This window comes from Urtica dioica, chromosome 3, assembly GCF_054948205.1.
Source record: "Urtica dioica subsp. dioica isolate 48M chromosome 3, U.dioica_male_clone48M_v1_H2, whole genome shotgun sequence".
Lineage (NCBI taxonomy): Eukaryota > Viridiplantae > Streptophyta > Magnoliopsida > Rosales > Urticaceae > Urtica > Urtica dioica.
Window position 1 is genome coordinate 2888454 of NC_142758.1, and position 17218 is coordinate 2905671.

General features: G+C 40.9%; 1 protein-coding gene across 1 annotated transcript; it reads left to right on the forward strand.

The window, feature by feature from the left end:
* Positions 1-2834: 2834 nt before the first annotated feature.
* LOC149402059 (uncharacterized) lies at positions 2835-5460 on the forward strand. The gene is made up of 4 exons (XM_089608229.1): positions 2835-4432; positions 4618-4720; positions 5038-5224; positions 5336-5460. The coding sequence occupies exons 1-4, from the start codon at positions 3021-3023 to the stop codon at positions 5458-5460; spliced, it is 1827 nt and encodes a 608-aa protein (XP_089464355.1). The 5' UTR covers positions 2835-3020.
* The last annotated feature ends 11758 nt before the right edge of the window (positions 5461-17218 follow it).

Sequence of the window (17218 nt, forward strand, 5' to 3'; positions counted from 1 at the left end):
TTTTAAGTGGTATTGGGTGCGACTAGTCGCACCCTATAGTTTTGAAAACTTTCAGGTGCGATTAGTCGCACCTGAAAGTCTGTAAAAAAATAAGCGCTCAACTTCTCCCCCTCATTTTTTTCATTTGTCTGACGTGGTATTTATTTTTTTTTTTTTTACTTTCAGGTGCGACTAGTCGCACCTATTATCTTTTTTAGGTGCGACTAGTCGCACCTATATGAGTATCAGGTGCGACTTGTCGCACCTGATTACTAGGGTTAGTTTTTAAAGCTGCGTCTTCTTCATCTTCTTCACAACAGCCCCAACAGCCCCTCTCTCTCTCTCTCTGCGACTCTCCCTCCCCCTCTCTCTCTCCCTCTGCGACTCTCCCTCCCTCTCTCTCTCTCTCTCTGCGACTCTCCCTCCCTCTCTCCCTCCCTCTGCGACCTCCCTCCCTCTCTCACTCTCTCTTCTCCGATCCACCACGCGTACCGGTCTTCTCCGACGTCCAAGTCCGCGCCGGTCCTCTCCTCCGTGCCGGTCCTCCGCAACCTCTCTTCCTCGCGCGCCACCTATTCCCGAGACCGAGCGCCGTCGCGCACGTTCGCCGCCAGCCGCCGAGGACGCCGACCGGGGAAGGAACGAAATCACCATTTATAACTAATTAATTTGAGACCCATCTCCTCCCTCGCCTGCGGCGGCGCTCACGTTCTCGCCCTCACTTCCGGTACCACCTATCTCTCTCTCTCTCTCTCTCTCTCTCTCTCTCTCTCTCTCTCTCTCTCAACACAAACCTCTTTCATTTCTTTTTTATTATAGAAGAATGTCAATTTTAAAGCTTTTTTGGCTTTGAAGGAGGGAAGGTACTAAGTTGGGGACGAGGCGGGTCGGGTCAGCTCGGCCACGGCGAGCCAGTGAGTAACACCCCAACTCCGAAGCTCGTAACCCATCTTGAATCCTTCTCCATATCTCAGCTCTCTGCTGGCTGGAACCACTCTGGCTTTGTCTCTGGTAATTTTTTATTTTTTTACTTTAATTTCTTTGAAGACTAATGAGAGACGAGTTTTTTCTTTTTTTTTTTGGTAGCTGATTGGTCTTTGTTTACCTGCGGGGACGGTTCGTTTGGTCAACTAGGGCACGGAGATCACGTATCGCATTTATCTCCGGTCAAACTCTCTTACTTTTCCGGCGAACAAGTCCAGCAGATCGCCTGCGGTTTGCGACACTCGCTCGTCCTCTTGAAAGGTGATTAATTGCTCATAGTTATAAATGGGTTGAAAGGTGATTAATTGCTCATAGTGATTAATTTGTTAATTTAATGAATGAAGTATATTTGTGTTTAATAAGTACATGTATTAATTAATGTAATTATAATTGTAAATATATATAGTGTTTATAATTAGTTTAGTTAACTACTTAATTTGTAGTGGAAATCAAATTGGTTAATAAGTTGTTAGTTTAGTTAATTAATTAATTTGTAGTTTAATTGTTAACAATTTGTACTTAATAATGAAATTGCTTATGTAACTAATTTTAAATTTTAAATGTTAGTTTAATTAATATTGAAATTGGTTAATTGTTTAAACTATTTTATTAGATTAATTAGTTGTTTATGATATTGTAATTAATTAATTACTGAGTGATTAATTTATAGATATTGATAAAATGTTGTGACCGAGCCACGGAGGCTCGGTTTAGGACTTAGTTAATTAATATGATAGTTTCTGGATGGATTTTAAATATTTTTAAAGTAGTTTGCAGGTTTTTTGTTTAACAATATTATAGGGGAAACTCTGCCAAAATTTCGGTAGAGTTTTGAACCAATTAGAATCGAAATCCACTAGAAACAGTCAATTTTAAAAAACAATCCATTTTCCAGGATTGTTTCCAGGATTTTGAGGTGCTTTAGTATCTTTACCATAATTTCTACAATCCATTTTTAAAAAATAAGATACCTTTCACAGTCTCTCTCTCATTCCTTCTAAATTCGCTCTCGGTCCTTTAGTAAGATCGGACTTTCAATGCTAATTAATAATTCTCGTTGTCTTTCTCGTTCAGCGAAATCAATGTCTAATCCAAGTAGAGATTGGGTTACCGAGAACGAGAGGTTTAGCTTGCAGTATAAAACAGGGGTTAACGAGTTTATCCGCATTGCAAGCAGACAACCGAACAAAAATGGCCAATATCGTTGTCCTTGCAAGTCTTGCAACAACGTGAGATGGCACGCCATCGGGGTCGTAAGGCATCACCTCCTGGACAATGGGTTTACCCCAGGCTACACAGAATGGTATCATCACGGCGAGCGCCTTGTCCTTACTCATGGTGAAGACCCCATTGGAACTGATCAGAGAGGAGTAGGAGGATTGCACGACACCCTGCATGATATCATGGACCACGAGGATTTCGACGACTTTGCGGATCCGACCCCGAGCGAGGTGCGTGCGGAGGAGCAAGTGGAAGACTTATTTGCCGAGTTGGAAGCGGAATTATACCCTGGATGCAAAGAGTTTTCGTCTTTGTCGTTCTTGGTTTCGTTGATGCACATCAAAGTCACGAACCATTGGACGAACAAGTCGTTCACAGAACTCTTGCAGCTCTTGAGGAAATCTCATCCAACCGATAACCGAATTCCGGAAAAGCACTACGAGGCAAAGGCGAAACTGAAGCGCTTCGGCATGGGGTACGAGATGATCGACGTGTGCACAAACGACTGTGTCTTGTTTCGAAAAGATCTCGAGAAAGCTGAAGTGTGCCCAGTTTGCAACGAGAGCAGATGGAAGCCGACTGGGAAACAGATACCGCAAAAGATATTGCGATATTTTCCCCTGAAAGATCGATTGAAGCGGTTGTACGCCTCTCGACACACGTCGATTCAGATGTAGTGGCACGAAAGAGATCGCGTCAGAGAAGAAGGCATTTTGCGACATCCTGCGGACGGTACGACGTGGAAGAACCTGGACGAGAGATACCCAGAATTTGCCGAAGAGCCTCGGAACGTGTGGCTTGGATTAGCTTCTGATGGGTTCAACCCGTTTGGAGAAATGAGTCTAGCGTACAACATGTGGCCTGTGGTGCTGACTGCGTACAACTTGCCGCCTTGGTTGTGCATGAAGAAAGAATACCTTATGCTGACGCTTCTGATTCCCGGGCCGAGCTCACCAGGAAAAAACATGGACGTGTTCTTGCAGCCACTAGTTGAAGAGCTGAAAGAATTGTGGGAGACGGGATTCAACGTTCGAGATGGAGCCAACGATGAAGTGTTTCGGTTGCGTGCTGCGCTACTCTGGACGATAAACGACTTTCCGGCTCGATCGTATTTATCGGGATGGAGTGGCCAAGGGTATCTCGCTTGCCCCACGTGCAACCTTGACACACCGTCACTGAAAGTCAGAAACAGAATTGTGTACTACGACCATCGTCGATTTTTGCCCACGCGTCACCGATTGAGGAAAAGTAGCGATCACTACACAAATCGCCACGAGAGACGTAGTAAACCCGACAAGTTGACTCCGCAAGACATACTAGCTCAGTTGGCTAGTGTTTCTTGCACGAAAACTGGCAAACACGCTGGTTCCGTTGGCAGAAAACGAAAACGAGCCGAGAGTGAGCTTAATTGGGCGAAGAAAAGCATCTTCTACGAGTTGCCTTACTGGTCAGAGTTGGAGTTGAAGCACAACTTGGATGTCATGCACGTAGAGAAGAACGTGTGCGAGAATCTTCTTGGGACCATGCTTAGCTTAGAAAAGAAAAACTATGACACCGAGAATGCGAGGTTTGATTTAATGGACTTGAAAATCAAAACCAGTTTGCACTTACAAGAACAAGGGAATGGGTGGTACAAACCGCAAGCAGCGTACACTTTGACCCTTGGGCAGAGGCAGCGGTTTACAAAGTTCCTCCAATCTGTCAAATTTCCAGAAGGCCTCGCTGGTAATTTGAAGAAAAACGTGACTGCTGACGGGAAGCTCACAGGTTTGAAGTCACACGATTGCCACGTGATCTTGCAGAGGTTGTTGGCTGTTGGTATTCGCCCTTTTGTGCCAAAGGCAATACAGGATACGATCTCCGAACTTTGCAACTTTTTCAAGTTGATTAGTTCTAGAACGTTGAGAGTGGAAGATCTCGAAAAAGCGCAAAATTCCATTGTCGAGATACTATGTAAGCTTGAGATGATATTTCCACCTGCTTTTTTCACGATCATGGTTCACGTGGCGATTCATCTACCAGAGGAAGCGTTGTATGGCGGCCTGGTTCATATGCGGTGGATGTACCCTTTTGAGAGATACCTTGGGACGTTAAAACATTTTGTTAAAAACAGAGCTAGGCCTGAAGGCTCTATTGCGGAAGCTTACGTTGTAGAAGAAGCTCTAACGTTCGTTGGAAGGTATCTGGAGGATAAGAAAAGTGTTAATGAAGTTCCAGTTCGAGAGCTTTCTGTTTTTCGATCCGAGATGTGTGTGCCTTATGGGATGATGAAGCCGATAATATTAGACGATGAGCAGAGAGAGAAGGCGGAGTGGTATATCTATACCAATAGTCCTGAAGTAGATCCATATTTGCTGTAAGTTTATCGATCCATGTGTTTCTCTAAGTTATTCCATTGTTAATCTGTTATTTGAGTAAAGTTTCGAACAACAGTGAGCATTTGAAACTCATACGAAGGAATTCTCAAGTGGGCATTGAAGATGCTGAACTTGAAGCAACGCATAGAAAAGAATTCAAAGATTGGTTTGCAAAAAAGGTAACGGCGTGAAGTTAGAATTCAAAGATTGAAGGTAACGGCATGACATAAAAGTTAGTGGCTCTGACGAATCTGAAGAGCTCTACGCATTGTCTGTCGGTTCATTGGAAATTGCCCATCAATATCCGAGCTGTTTTGTTAACGGCGTGAAGTTCATCACTCGTCGTCGTGATAATCAACGAATAACTCAAAACAGTGGTGTATGTGTGCCCGTGGATGAGTACAATTTCTACGGACGAATGGAAGATGTCATCGTGCTTAACAATAGGCATAACTGTCGTGTCGTACTATTCAAATGCATTTGGTATGGTGACAAGTACAATACAGGGCGAATAGTGCATATTGATAAGATTACTGGAGCGACGAGTTCTTATACCGCTAAAGAGTGGTTTACAGATGAGCCGTTCGTAGTCGCGACTCAGGCGAAACAAGTCTTCTACATCCAAGATCTTGTTAAAGGTGGCGATTGGGAAATTGTTCAGGAATGCAATCATCGAGGGATTTGTGACATTCCCGAAGTTGACCCTACCACATCAGCCTTGGTCCCATTGACAATAGAATTGTCAAACATCGAAAGTCTAAATCATCGACACGAAACCGCTGAAATTGAGCTAGTCAGTATCGTTGACGATGATGAAGAATTTGATGAGGATAATGAGGCACACATCGTTTTTGAGGGAGAAGATGTTGATGTAGATATAGAAGATACTAACATTATAGGCAGTGATGATGATGAATGAGTAATATTTATCTAATATGTAACCACGGTTTTCCTCCGCCATATGTGAGGGCATTGTAATAAAATTTCGTGGTGTCGTCCACGTTTCTTTGTTTTCTAATTTTGTTTTCTTCTTATAGGATGTCGACTGGAGCAGGTGGAGGCGAGGATCCACCACAGACGCCGGGATCCTCCGGATCGAAGAACACACGTGGACCTACGAAGGGTCTCGTGTCAGCGAGAGCATGGGTAGGGACTCCTGGTGCGAATGTAGTTCGCTACGATCGGCGACACATGATGTTCTACCAGGACATCAGGGAGCAAAATCCCTTGATCGGCACCTTCTCGAACCGTCTTGGAAACTTAATCAAGGCGACGTTTCAAGCACACGCAAATGACTGGAATGAAGTCGAGCCTCAGCATGTGACGGCCGTTATGACCGCAATCCATAACGAGTACCGTTTTGTGTACGAGGATCCTGCAACTGGCGAGAGAGTGCCAGCTGATTGCATTCGCAACGAGATAGAGTCTACTATCATTCGCGAAATGAAGCGGTTGCGACGTAACCAAAAGTCAAAGTTATCATCTAGATTCTTCAACAAGTTTTGCGGGAAAATAGAGCTCGCCAGAGAAGAAACACCAAAGGGCTATACGCACGAGGCTTGGTTGAAGGCAATAGAGGTGTTCAACACACCGGAACATAAGGTATGAGTTGAACATGATTTTTTTTCTCATCGAATCGAATTAAATGAATTTATGTCTCGCAGGCAAAGGCTGACCGCAACCGACAAAATGCGAAGAAGAAGCTGACAAAGGCCAGACAAGGGTCGATACCCTTTTTTGCTCATCGACATAAGAGCGTAAGTTGCTTAATTTTTATTAACATTAGACACATTAGTCTTATTTTGATGATTAAAACTTGCAGAAGAAGGAGGATGGGACATTGTCCTCCGCATTAGCGACGTGGGAGAAACAGCATCAAGATATTAACGGCAACTGGACAACGCCCTTCGCGAGTCAACAATTTGTAAGTTACTTTATTTAATTACTTAATAATAATTATATAATAATTTTATTTGGTTTTTTTGTAAAGGCGCGAATCAACGCCCAAGTGGCAGATATTTTGCGACAAGCGGAGGAGAGAGGCGAAGAGGTGAGCCTCGAACGCGCAGAGGGGTATGCGATGCATGACGTTCTCGGGCCACGCCGTGATTCGGATGTCGGGATAGGACCCACGACACCAGTTGGGGCTTTGAGTGTGGCTCGAGCTCAAGATGGAAGCTCGCCTGGTTCGTCACATCAGTCACGCGCCGATCCAGTACTGTATACCGAGTTGCAAGCTCAGTTGGCAGCACAACAAGCTCAAATGATGGCACAACAAATGCAGATGGAAGAGATGCAGCGACAGCTGCTTTCGTTTACACAGATGCATACTCAGGCTTCCCCTACGCCGACATCAGCGGCAATGGCTGATAATGAAACGCCAGGTTCTGCGGAGTTTCAGCGTGATCGTCCTAGCGGTAGCGGCAATGGCCGAGGAGGAAGCAGCAATAGTGGCCGCGGAGGCAACTTATTTGGAGGAAGAGGAAATTCCTCTATAGATAAGTTTTATAGGCAACAACGAAAATAGTTGCACTTGTATATTTTTATATTAGCGAACAAACTCGTATTAGTTGCTTGTATATTAAAAATATTTTAATATGAAATATTAATTTCTAATTCTAATTATAATTCTAATAATATTAATTTCTAATTCTAATAATATTATATTTTAATTCTAATATTTATAATTTTTTTTTAAATAAATTGGGAATCGGGTGCGACTAGTCGCACCCAATACTATGGCGGGAACGGTATTGGGTGCGACTAGTCGCACCCAATAAGTTGGCGGGTAGGCTATTGGGTGCGACTAGTCGCACCCAATAAGTTGGCGGGTAGGGTATTGGGTGCGACATGTCGCACCCAAAAGTCAAATTCCCGCCTTATTCTTAAATTCCCACGGAAAATAGGCGCGACTTCAGGTGCGATAAGTCGCACCCAATAGTGTCGCACCTAATAGTATATACTATTGGGTGCGACATGTCGCACCCAATAGTCTTAGCTGCGGACTATTAGGTGCGACGTAGTCGCACCTAAAGTCGCACCCGATAGTACTATCGGGTGCGACTTCTTGGGCATCAGGTGCGACTTTTGTCGCACCTGATGCCCATATTTGTAGTAGTGCTCGCTGGTAATTCTGGATTCGAATAAAGGCTTGTTCTCATTTTTCTTCGATTAAATCCAGCTCGTTTTCGAGCATTTCGTCATTTGTTGCTGCTTTTTGCCATGCGATTTCTCTCTTCAAGCTCGATACCTCTATCTCAGCAAGTACTACAACTTTGATTCTGCATACCAACGAGAAGAGGGATTCTTCGGTGGCTCAACGATGGCTTGTTCTGTATGCCCAAAGGGTTCCAGGTAGCTCGTCGGCCCACCTCACACTTCATGTCCTCAAGTATTTTTTTGAGATTAGTGACGATAGTTTTATTGGTTACCTCAGCTTGCGTGCTCCTTTAAGGGTAACGAGGGGTGGACTTGCTTAATCTAATACCCCCACCGATCACAGAATCCCTCGAAACGAGTGGATATGAACTGTGAGTCATATCTATCACTATCTCCCAAGGGAGCTATGACAACAGATGATGTTTTTCCATATGAATCCTAACATGTGGACATCTTACATGTTCGGGAAGGCTTCGACTTCGATCCACTTGGAGAAATAGTCAGTTAAGACAAGGAGAAACTTTATCTCCCATAAGGCGAAAGACATTGGTACTACGATGTCCATTGACCATTTCATAAACGAATTTGGTGCAGATACGGAGGACAACTCTTTAGTGGGTTGTCTCATTATTGGTGCATACTTTTGGCATTTATCGCATCTAGCTTCCCTCACTGAGCTATCCGTGATCATGGTCGGCCAAAAGTATCCTTGCCTTTTGGCTTTAAGAGTGAGAGCTCGGCCTCCCGTGTTATTCCCAAATTCTCCATCGTAGATATCACTTAAGATCCGATTTGTCTCAGCTCGTCCGAGACTCCTCATATAAGGGTTTGGAGATGCTTCTTGTTAGGATTTCTTGCCCACGAGAGATAATAAATAAATGATTACTAAATAGAATAATGGTTTACTTTATTAGCATCATATGATTAGTGGGTTGAGGTCTGAAGAGATGAAGAAGAAATGTGTATGCCAAATTTTGTTTTTTTTTATATTTTATTTATCATTAATGTTCTAATTAATCATAAAAAATCAAGATAATAATCGTGTTATAATTGATACTAACAGTGATATTAAGAGGTAGTTCAAATATTTTTAAAAATTGTGCGAATAACATCCACATTTCGCTTAAACACATAAAATATAGGTAATATTTTCCCTATTTTTTCTTGTGATCTCTCTCTCGGAATTGGAACTGTAGTCAAATTAAAAATCCTCTTACGCTTCTGTCCCTTCTTGGACCATTGTGCTGATTGAGTGTTCTTGAACCAAATAATAAAAGTCAACCGACTCATACAAAGGTAAAAAGGAAAAACCACTGTAAAAGCCAATAAAAAAACAAAAAGCAAAACTTAAGGTAATGAAATAAGAAATGGAATATATATATTTTTTTTGATCGAAGAGAAATGGAATATATTTGTTCATACGTTATCTAAGTTAAATCTCAACCGTCCTAACTTTCATGAAATATGACGATTAGGATCGCGGGATATGACATATCAGGTATTAAGAAAAAAAAAAAAAGCGTACCAGGTGGGACAAGTGGTTGTGTCCGTAGAAAGAATTAACGTGAATTTGATTAAATAAAATAAAAAAGAATTACAAAGTAAAAATAGGAAACAAAAATCAAACGAGGGAAATGTACCACTAGTTTCGACTTTCGAATTGAGTTGAAAATAAAAAAATAAAAATAAAAAGTTTCGAATTGAGTTGGGATAAAAAATTACAAACAAAACAAGCCCAACCCATTCCAAAGAAAGTAAGACTCACCTTTGAAGCTTAATGAAGAATAAAAGTGTGGCAACATCTCGATGTCAACTCGAAGAATGGTACATTTCGAAGAAGATCTGCTCATAATAATTTTAAATAGAGTTACCGATGTAATAGATGAGAATTATGTTTATTATGTGATAATTACAAATTTAAACGTAAGTATCCAGATTAATGAGGGGAATGTTGGTAAATTTTACTATAAATACATGCATCAATGCCCAACACAGGGGTTGGACTTTTCTACTCAATTCTTGAATAATTATCTCGATTCAATAAAAAAACACTTTGATCTCTGTAAGTTTGGGAAGAAGAATTTTCGTATATTATTTCATATGGCTAAGCAGCCCATTTATACACAAAAGAGATACAATCAAATCCCTCTATTCTAGGAACAGAATAAAACCTAATTCCTATTTTAGTTCTACCTAATTACAACAGATATCTCCAGAATAATTAACAGAGTATCTAACCTAATAATACTCGGAAATAATCTAACTAACAACTAATTTACGATTTTCTACACTCCATCTCAAGTTGGTGCATAAATATCAAACATGTCCAACTTGTTTACAAGAAATTCAAAAGTTGGCCTAAATAACCCTTTCGTCAAGATGTCTGTTGTTTGCTCCTTTGTGCTGACGTATGGAGTACATATTATCCCGGCATCCATCTTCTCCTATATGAAGTGTCGGTCGATCTCTATGTGCTTCGTGCGATCGTGCTGCACTGGATTTTGCGCGATGCTTATGGCTGCCTTGTTGTCGCAGAATAGTCGTAGAGGTAGTTCGGCTGTTCCTCGAAGATCTTCAAGTACCCGCTTTATCCATATCAGTTCGCAAATACCATTCGTCATTGATCGAAATTCTGCCTCTGCGCTACTTCTCGACACAACATTATGTTTTTTACTTCTCCAAGTGACTAAATTTCCCCACACATAGGTACAGTAACCTGAAGTAGACCTTCGGTTGCCCGAGCCAGCCCAATCTACGTCTGTAAATGCCTCCACAGCCTTGTCTCGTTCTTCTTAAACAGCAGCCCCTTTCCTGGACAGCTCTATAGGTACCTTAGAATCCGGTTTGTGGCTTCGAGATGCTCTTCATAAGGACTATGCATGAATTGACTTACTAAACTCACATCAAAGGCTATACCGGGCCTTGTGTGAGCCAAGTAAATCAACCTTCCCACTAGTCTTTGATATCGCTGAACATTCATCGGAACTCCATCTTCTATACTCCTGAGCTTTTGGTTCGGATCTATGGGAGTTTCAGCGGGCCGACAACCACTCTTTCCTGTATCCTTCAAGAGGTCTAGGATGTATTTTCTTTGAGAGACAACGATGCCCTTCTTCGATCTTGCCACTTCCATACCTAGGAAGTATTTCATTTCTCCCAAATCTTTCACTTCAAACTCCTTCGCAAGCTTTTCCTTCAAGCGTTCCAATTCTCCATAGTCATCTCCCGTGAGAACTATGTCGTCTACGTATACAATCAGCACTGAAATCTTCTTTTCCTCCGAGTACTTGGTGAACATGGTATGATCTGCCTGCGCTTGACTGTACCCCTGCCCTTTCACAAACTGAGTGAATCGATCGAACCAAATGCGTGGTGATTGTTTGAGTCCGTATAGTGCCTTTTCCAGTCTTCAAACGTTGGAGTTGAAGCTGTCTTCAAACGTTGGAGTTGAAGCTATCTTCAAATCCGGGCGGTGGACTCATGTATACTTCTTCTTCAATCTTTCCGTTGAGGAATGCGTTCTTCACGTCAAATTGTCTCAATGGCAGTCACGGTTTGCTGAGATAGATAACAGAATTCTCACCGTATTTAGCTTGGTGAGAACGTTTCTGTATAATCTATTTCGTATGTCTGAGTAAACCCTTTTGCCACCAATCGCGCTTTTAGACGTTCAAGAGTTCCGTCAGCTTTAAAATTGGGCGTGAACACCCATTTACAGCCGACTATAGGCTTCCCTCTCGGTAGTTTCTCCACAAACTAGGTCCGATTCTTCTCAAGAGCTTCTATCTCCTCAAAAACAGCCTTCTTTCATTCCGGTTGAGCCACTGCCTCTTGAATACTACTAGGAATGACAATATCGGATATGTTTGTGGTGAAGGTAGAAAAGGCCGAAGATAGGTTAGAATACGAGACATATGAAGAGGTAGCATATAAAGGGGTTTTAGTGCAGACACGTCTTTGTTTTCTTAAGGCAATAGGTAAATCAGGTTCAAGGATAGACTCACTTACCTCAGGTTCTTTCTCCGGTTCAGATTCTTGACTTGCCGGAGATGTGACAGCTTCTATATCTTGAGCTAGAGCCTTTCTCACATATGTTTTTTCAAATAGACTGCTTGCCCGATTATTGTACCTGTCCTCTTGAGATTTATTTTCTGATAATGTGATACTTGGTTCATTTTCTTTTAAAAAACTCGTTGACTCAATATCACAGTGGTTTTGAACATCAATACTTTCAGAATTTTCTATATTTCCTATTTCCTGATTGTTTGAACTCATAAGAATATTTATTCCAGAAGCTCTGATACCACAACCTTCGGAATCTTCACCTTCAAACTCCCCCTGAAGATGAGTTGTAAAAAAAGGTGTATTTTCAAAAAGGTTGTATCCATTGTGACTATGGTATTTCTTGTAGAAGGATCGAAACACTTGTATCCTCTTTGAGTCGGGGCTATCCCCAAAAAACACAAATTTTTTTCCCTTTAGGATCGAGTTTACTTGCATTTTGGTCAAGATTTTTAATAAACACCGTGATCCCAAAAATCTTTAATGGCATAGAATTAAACACTCTTGAATTTGGAAATTCTTTTTGAAAAAGACTTATAGGTGTTTGAAAAGACAAAACTTTCGAGGGCATGCGATAATTAAATATGTAGCATGAAGAACACTGTCTCCCCAAAGATAATTAAGGATTTTTGTTGAAAACATTAATGCACGAGTGACCTCTAAGATATGTCTATTTTTCCTTTCCGCTATGCCATTTTGTGGTGGTGTGTCGATGCATGAACTTTGGTGAATGATCCATTTTTCTTCAAAAAAATTATTTAAATTTTTCGCAAAGTATTCTCGTCCATTATATCACTCCTAACCATTTGTATCCGAGTATTAAATTGAGTTTGAACCATACTAAAGAATTTTTTGAAAACATTTTCTACCTCTGATTTTTCTTTTAGTAGGAAAACCCAAGTTACTCGTGTATGATCATCTATTAAGGTAATAAACCATCTTTTTCCATTGCATGTTGGTACTCTAGATGTTCCCCATATATCACTATGAATTAGTGAGAATGGTTTAGTTGGTTTATATTCCCTAGGTGGATAGGTGTTTTTATGATGCTTTGCTAATGCACATATTTCACAATGAAAACTGGAAAGATCTTTATTAATAAACAACTCAGGAAACAATTTTTTAAGATAATGAAAGCTAGGATGTCCGAAGCGAAAATGCATTAAATAAATCTCATTGTTACTCGGACTTGAGACAATATTCAGGCAAGAACTCTCTTGACTTCCCTTATTTGAATCCGGTTCTGGGTCTAGGATATAGAGTCCGTCACATTCTCTAGCATTGCCAATCGTCTTCCCCGATTCCAGTTCCTGAAATATGCAATAAGATGGGTAAAAGATAGCATGACAGGTTAGGGTTTTTGTTATCTTGCTAATAGAAAACAGGTTACAAGATAAATTTGGGACATGTAGCACTTAAGATAATGGTAGAGAGGTTGAAACATTGCTATTTCCTAGACTTGCTATGGCTGAGAGGGTTCCATTAGCAATTCTAACTTTCCTATTGCCAGCACACGGTTTATAGGTTGAAAAGCTATTTGGATTTCATGTCATATGATCGCTTGCACTTGAATCGACGATCCAAATGTCTGTGTTTTTTGAACATGAGTAGGAAGAAGGAATAGAAGATACTGGTTTACCATTTTGTGCGAAAGAACATGAGGGACTATCGAGGCTGATTTTTTTAGGTAGGTTTAGTAGTTTCAGGAGCTGCTCGATCTGATCCTTCGTGAAATTAGGCTGTTTAGAGTTGACTTGTTATTCATGAGAAGTCTCGGCACTGGTTTGGAAAGCCTTCTCCTTCTTCTTCTTATCTCCGGCTGGTTTCCCGTGAAGTTTCCAGCAAGTCTCTCTCGTGTGCCACAGCTTCTTGCAGTAATCGCACCACGACTTCTTCTTCTCTCCTTCGTTTCCATTCCCGTGTGAGAATAGGGCTGATGACTCAATCTGGCTCGCAGAATCTTCGCTGGTGTTACTCATGACCTTCCTCTTGTTTTCTTCGAGTCGAATCTCGGAGAAGACTTCTCTCATTGACGGGAGCGGACGTCTTCCGAGAATCCTTCCCTTCACTTCGTCAAGATCCTTGTTTACACTAGCCAGAAATATGTATACGCGATCATTCTCTTCGCGCTTTTGTTGTCGAGCATAGTCAGCCGCGCTTTCGCACCTATCATCGTGGCACTGATCTAACTCCTACCACAAAGAAACCATCTCGTTGTAGTAGGTTGTCACTTCTCTTTCTCCTTGTCTGGAGTTCCACAGCTTTGTCTTCAATTCGAAGATATGCGATGAATTGCGCAGATCCGAGTATGTCTCCCGGATTGACACCCAGATTTCATTCGCCGTCTTCATGAATAGGTGAGGCTTTGCAATGGCAGCATCCATCGCATTGAGCAGCCACGCCATTACCAGCGAGTTTTCGGATCTCCAGGTGTTATAGCCATTTTCTCCTTCCTTCAACGTCTTCACTTCGCCAGTTAGGTATCCTAATTTTCCCCTCCCATCAATCGCAAGTTTCACTGATTGAGACCATTCCAGAAAATTCCTTCCATTCAATCTATGCCCTGTGATGAGCATAGAAGAATGAACGGACGACTGGGATGTTTCCATGGTGTTTGTTTGAGTGATCGAAGATGAAGAATTTTGGCTGGTCGGTGTGTTTTCCATCGGGTGGGTTGGTTTAGAGCGTGGCTCTGATACCATGTAAGTTTGGGAAGAAGAATTTTCGTATATTATTTCATACGGCTAAGCAGCCTCTTTATACACAAAAGAGATACAATCAAATCCATCTATTCTAGGAACAGAATAAAACATAATAAAACCTAATTCCTATTATAGTTCTATCTAATTACAGCAGATATCTCCAAAATAATTAACAGAGTATCTAATCTAATAATACTTGAAAATAATCTAACTAACAGCTAATTTACGATTTTCTACAATCTCATATATTGTTTCCAATATTTTTCTCATATAGTCGTGTTCATCATCCTTTGATCCGAAATTCGAAATCACATGACAAGGATTTAGCCCATTTCAGAACATAAAACACGTACCCAAATTGTTTACCGAGACTCGTGGATAGAGTAACATTTCGAGTTTACCCCCCAAATTGTCACATCATTCACGAACGTCGACATAAAGCTGGAAATTTGGTTAAGCGAAGTTAACTGTGAATCAAAATTCTCGGTCATAGGTTAACCTTTAACCTAAAAAAAAAATCAACTCAATTAATTGCAATTAACCGAATTAACCGTTGTGCATTAAGTGCCCAAAACGGTAATAAACACTTACTGTCTTACTCTGCCATAAACTGCCACAATATGACCATGTGAGTGTGTACAAGTAAAAGATAAATATTTACAGCCGCCGAATTTGACCAAAATCCAGACTAGAAAACAAAAAAAACAAAAAAAAAAAGTGTTGTAGTGGCTAAATTTAATAGTCGCACATAACAATGTTACAAACAATGTTACAACTTACAATAAATGTTGCAAGTGACTTTCAAATGGTGTAGACATTAAAAATTCAAATTACTTCTTAAATTTATATTGAAATTTCTCTTAAAAAAAAGTTGCACACTAACACTTAAAAAAAGGGGTAATTAAGCTAAGTAGCCTCCTGAAAATAGCCAATTTATTTTTAGCCAACGTTCTGTAAATAAGTGGTAAATAGCCAGGAGGATTTATTTACAACAAAAATTGGCCGAGACTACCCTTCCATTTTCCCGCCCACTATTTTCCGGGTCATTAATACGTGATCAGCTGTAATATTTGGATATTAATGCACGCGAAAATCGAGGAGTAATTAAAACCATCAGCTGCATTCACATTAACACGCAACCGCTCAAAAAAATTGTTTAAAAAAAAAAGAGATGCCCAAAAATCGCAGAGAAGAAACTGCTCAAATTTTAACCGGAAAAAAGATTCAACACCTTTATTTACAATCGAAATCGAAACCCAGAGAAGAAATACAGCGACGACGAAGAAGAACGAACACGGGTTAGTAAATAAATCAAAAATACGATTTGTATCGGTCTTGTTTTACTGCTCTTCAGGAAAAAAAAAGAGAGAGAGATTTGGCCGCCATCAATGCCGAGCCCGAGCACCCCCCTCCTCTCTCTCATCGTCATCGTCTCCTTCATCTCCTTCTCCTATCTTCTTTTTCATTCCTTGCGCGCCATCAATGGCCGAGACCGAGCACCACTCGCGCGTGTTCCAGCCGAGAAAAAGAGGACAGCCACGAGCCGCCGAGGATGCCGGACCGAGAGGAGACACCGGGAAATGACGCGTAGAGCACCGGAGAGTTGATGACACAGCCATAAATCGTCCTCCTCTCCGCGATCTGCGTCCAAGGTCCCGATCTGCGACACCGCGAAGAACAGTTTTTTTTTTCCTGGTTGTTGTTCATAGAAAACATATTTACAGTATATCCGTGTAAATAAGAAGCATATTTACAGTATATTCATTGTAAATACACAACATATTAACAGTATATTCATTGTAAATAAGAAGCATATTTACAGTATATTTGAACAGAAAAAAAATTCTGGAAATATTTTGAGCACGAAAATTCTGGAAATTATGAATATATGGAAGACAAAATAATATCAATAAATGAAGAATATATTTACAGAGTTTAACCACGAAAATAGATACTAATTACCTAAAGTCAACGCTAAAAACTTCCAAAAACATAACAATAAATGAGCTATTAATTTTCAAAATCTGCAGGAAATTTCAAAGTTCAAATTTGAAAACTTCCCTATTCGGTTTCTACGAATTAAATAAGGGCAAAAGTGTAAACCTAATTTAATTAATAAGCTGCCACGTAAGCAATATGGCTATTTACAGCATATTAACGAAATGTTGGCCAATTTTAAATTGCTACACTTTCCGTGGCTTAAGCAGCCAATTATTTGAAAAAAAAATTACACAATTAAAACATGGACATGAAAACATCAACATTTATCATAGTTCTATAAATCAAAATACAATTAAACACAATCACAATCTTCTTCAAAATTATTCGTTGAGACCCCAATCGTTGAATGCTTCAACAAAATCTTCGTGATCTTGCGATAGCTCAGACGGCATCTTTAGCTTGGCACGTTCCCAATCCTTGACGCACGTAAGAATCTTCACTAATTTTGGCCTAAGTCGCGCACGTCGGTCATCCATAATTCTTCCGGCGGTGCTAAAAGCGGCTTCGGACGAGACGCTAGACACCGGTACAGTTAGTAGATCTCGAGCAAAGATGGATAAGATCGGAAATTGTGTTTGATGCGTCTTCCACCAATTGAGCAAGTCGAGGTTGGCTCGTTAAATGTCAATGAATTGTGCGTTGATGTACAGGTTCAATTCGTTAGTATCGGTGGGAGTAGTTGGTGAAGTAGAGGTTGTGGACGAAGATGCCTCAGCTCGGTAACGGTTGAAATCGGTCCAACTCTTCCCCGCC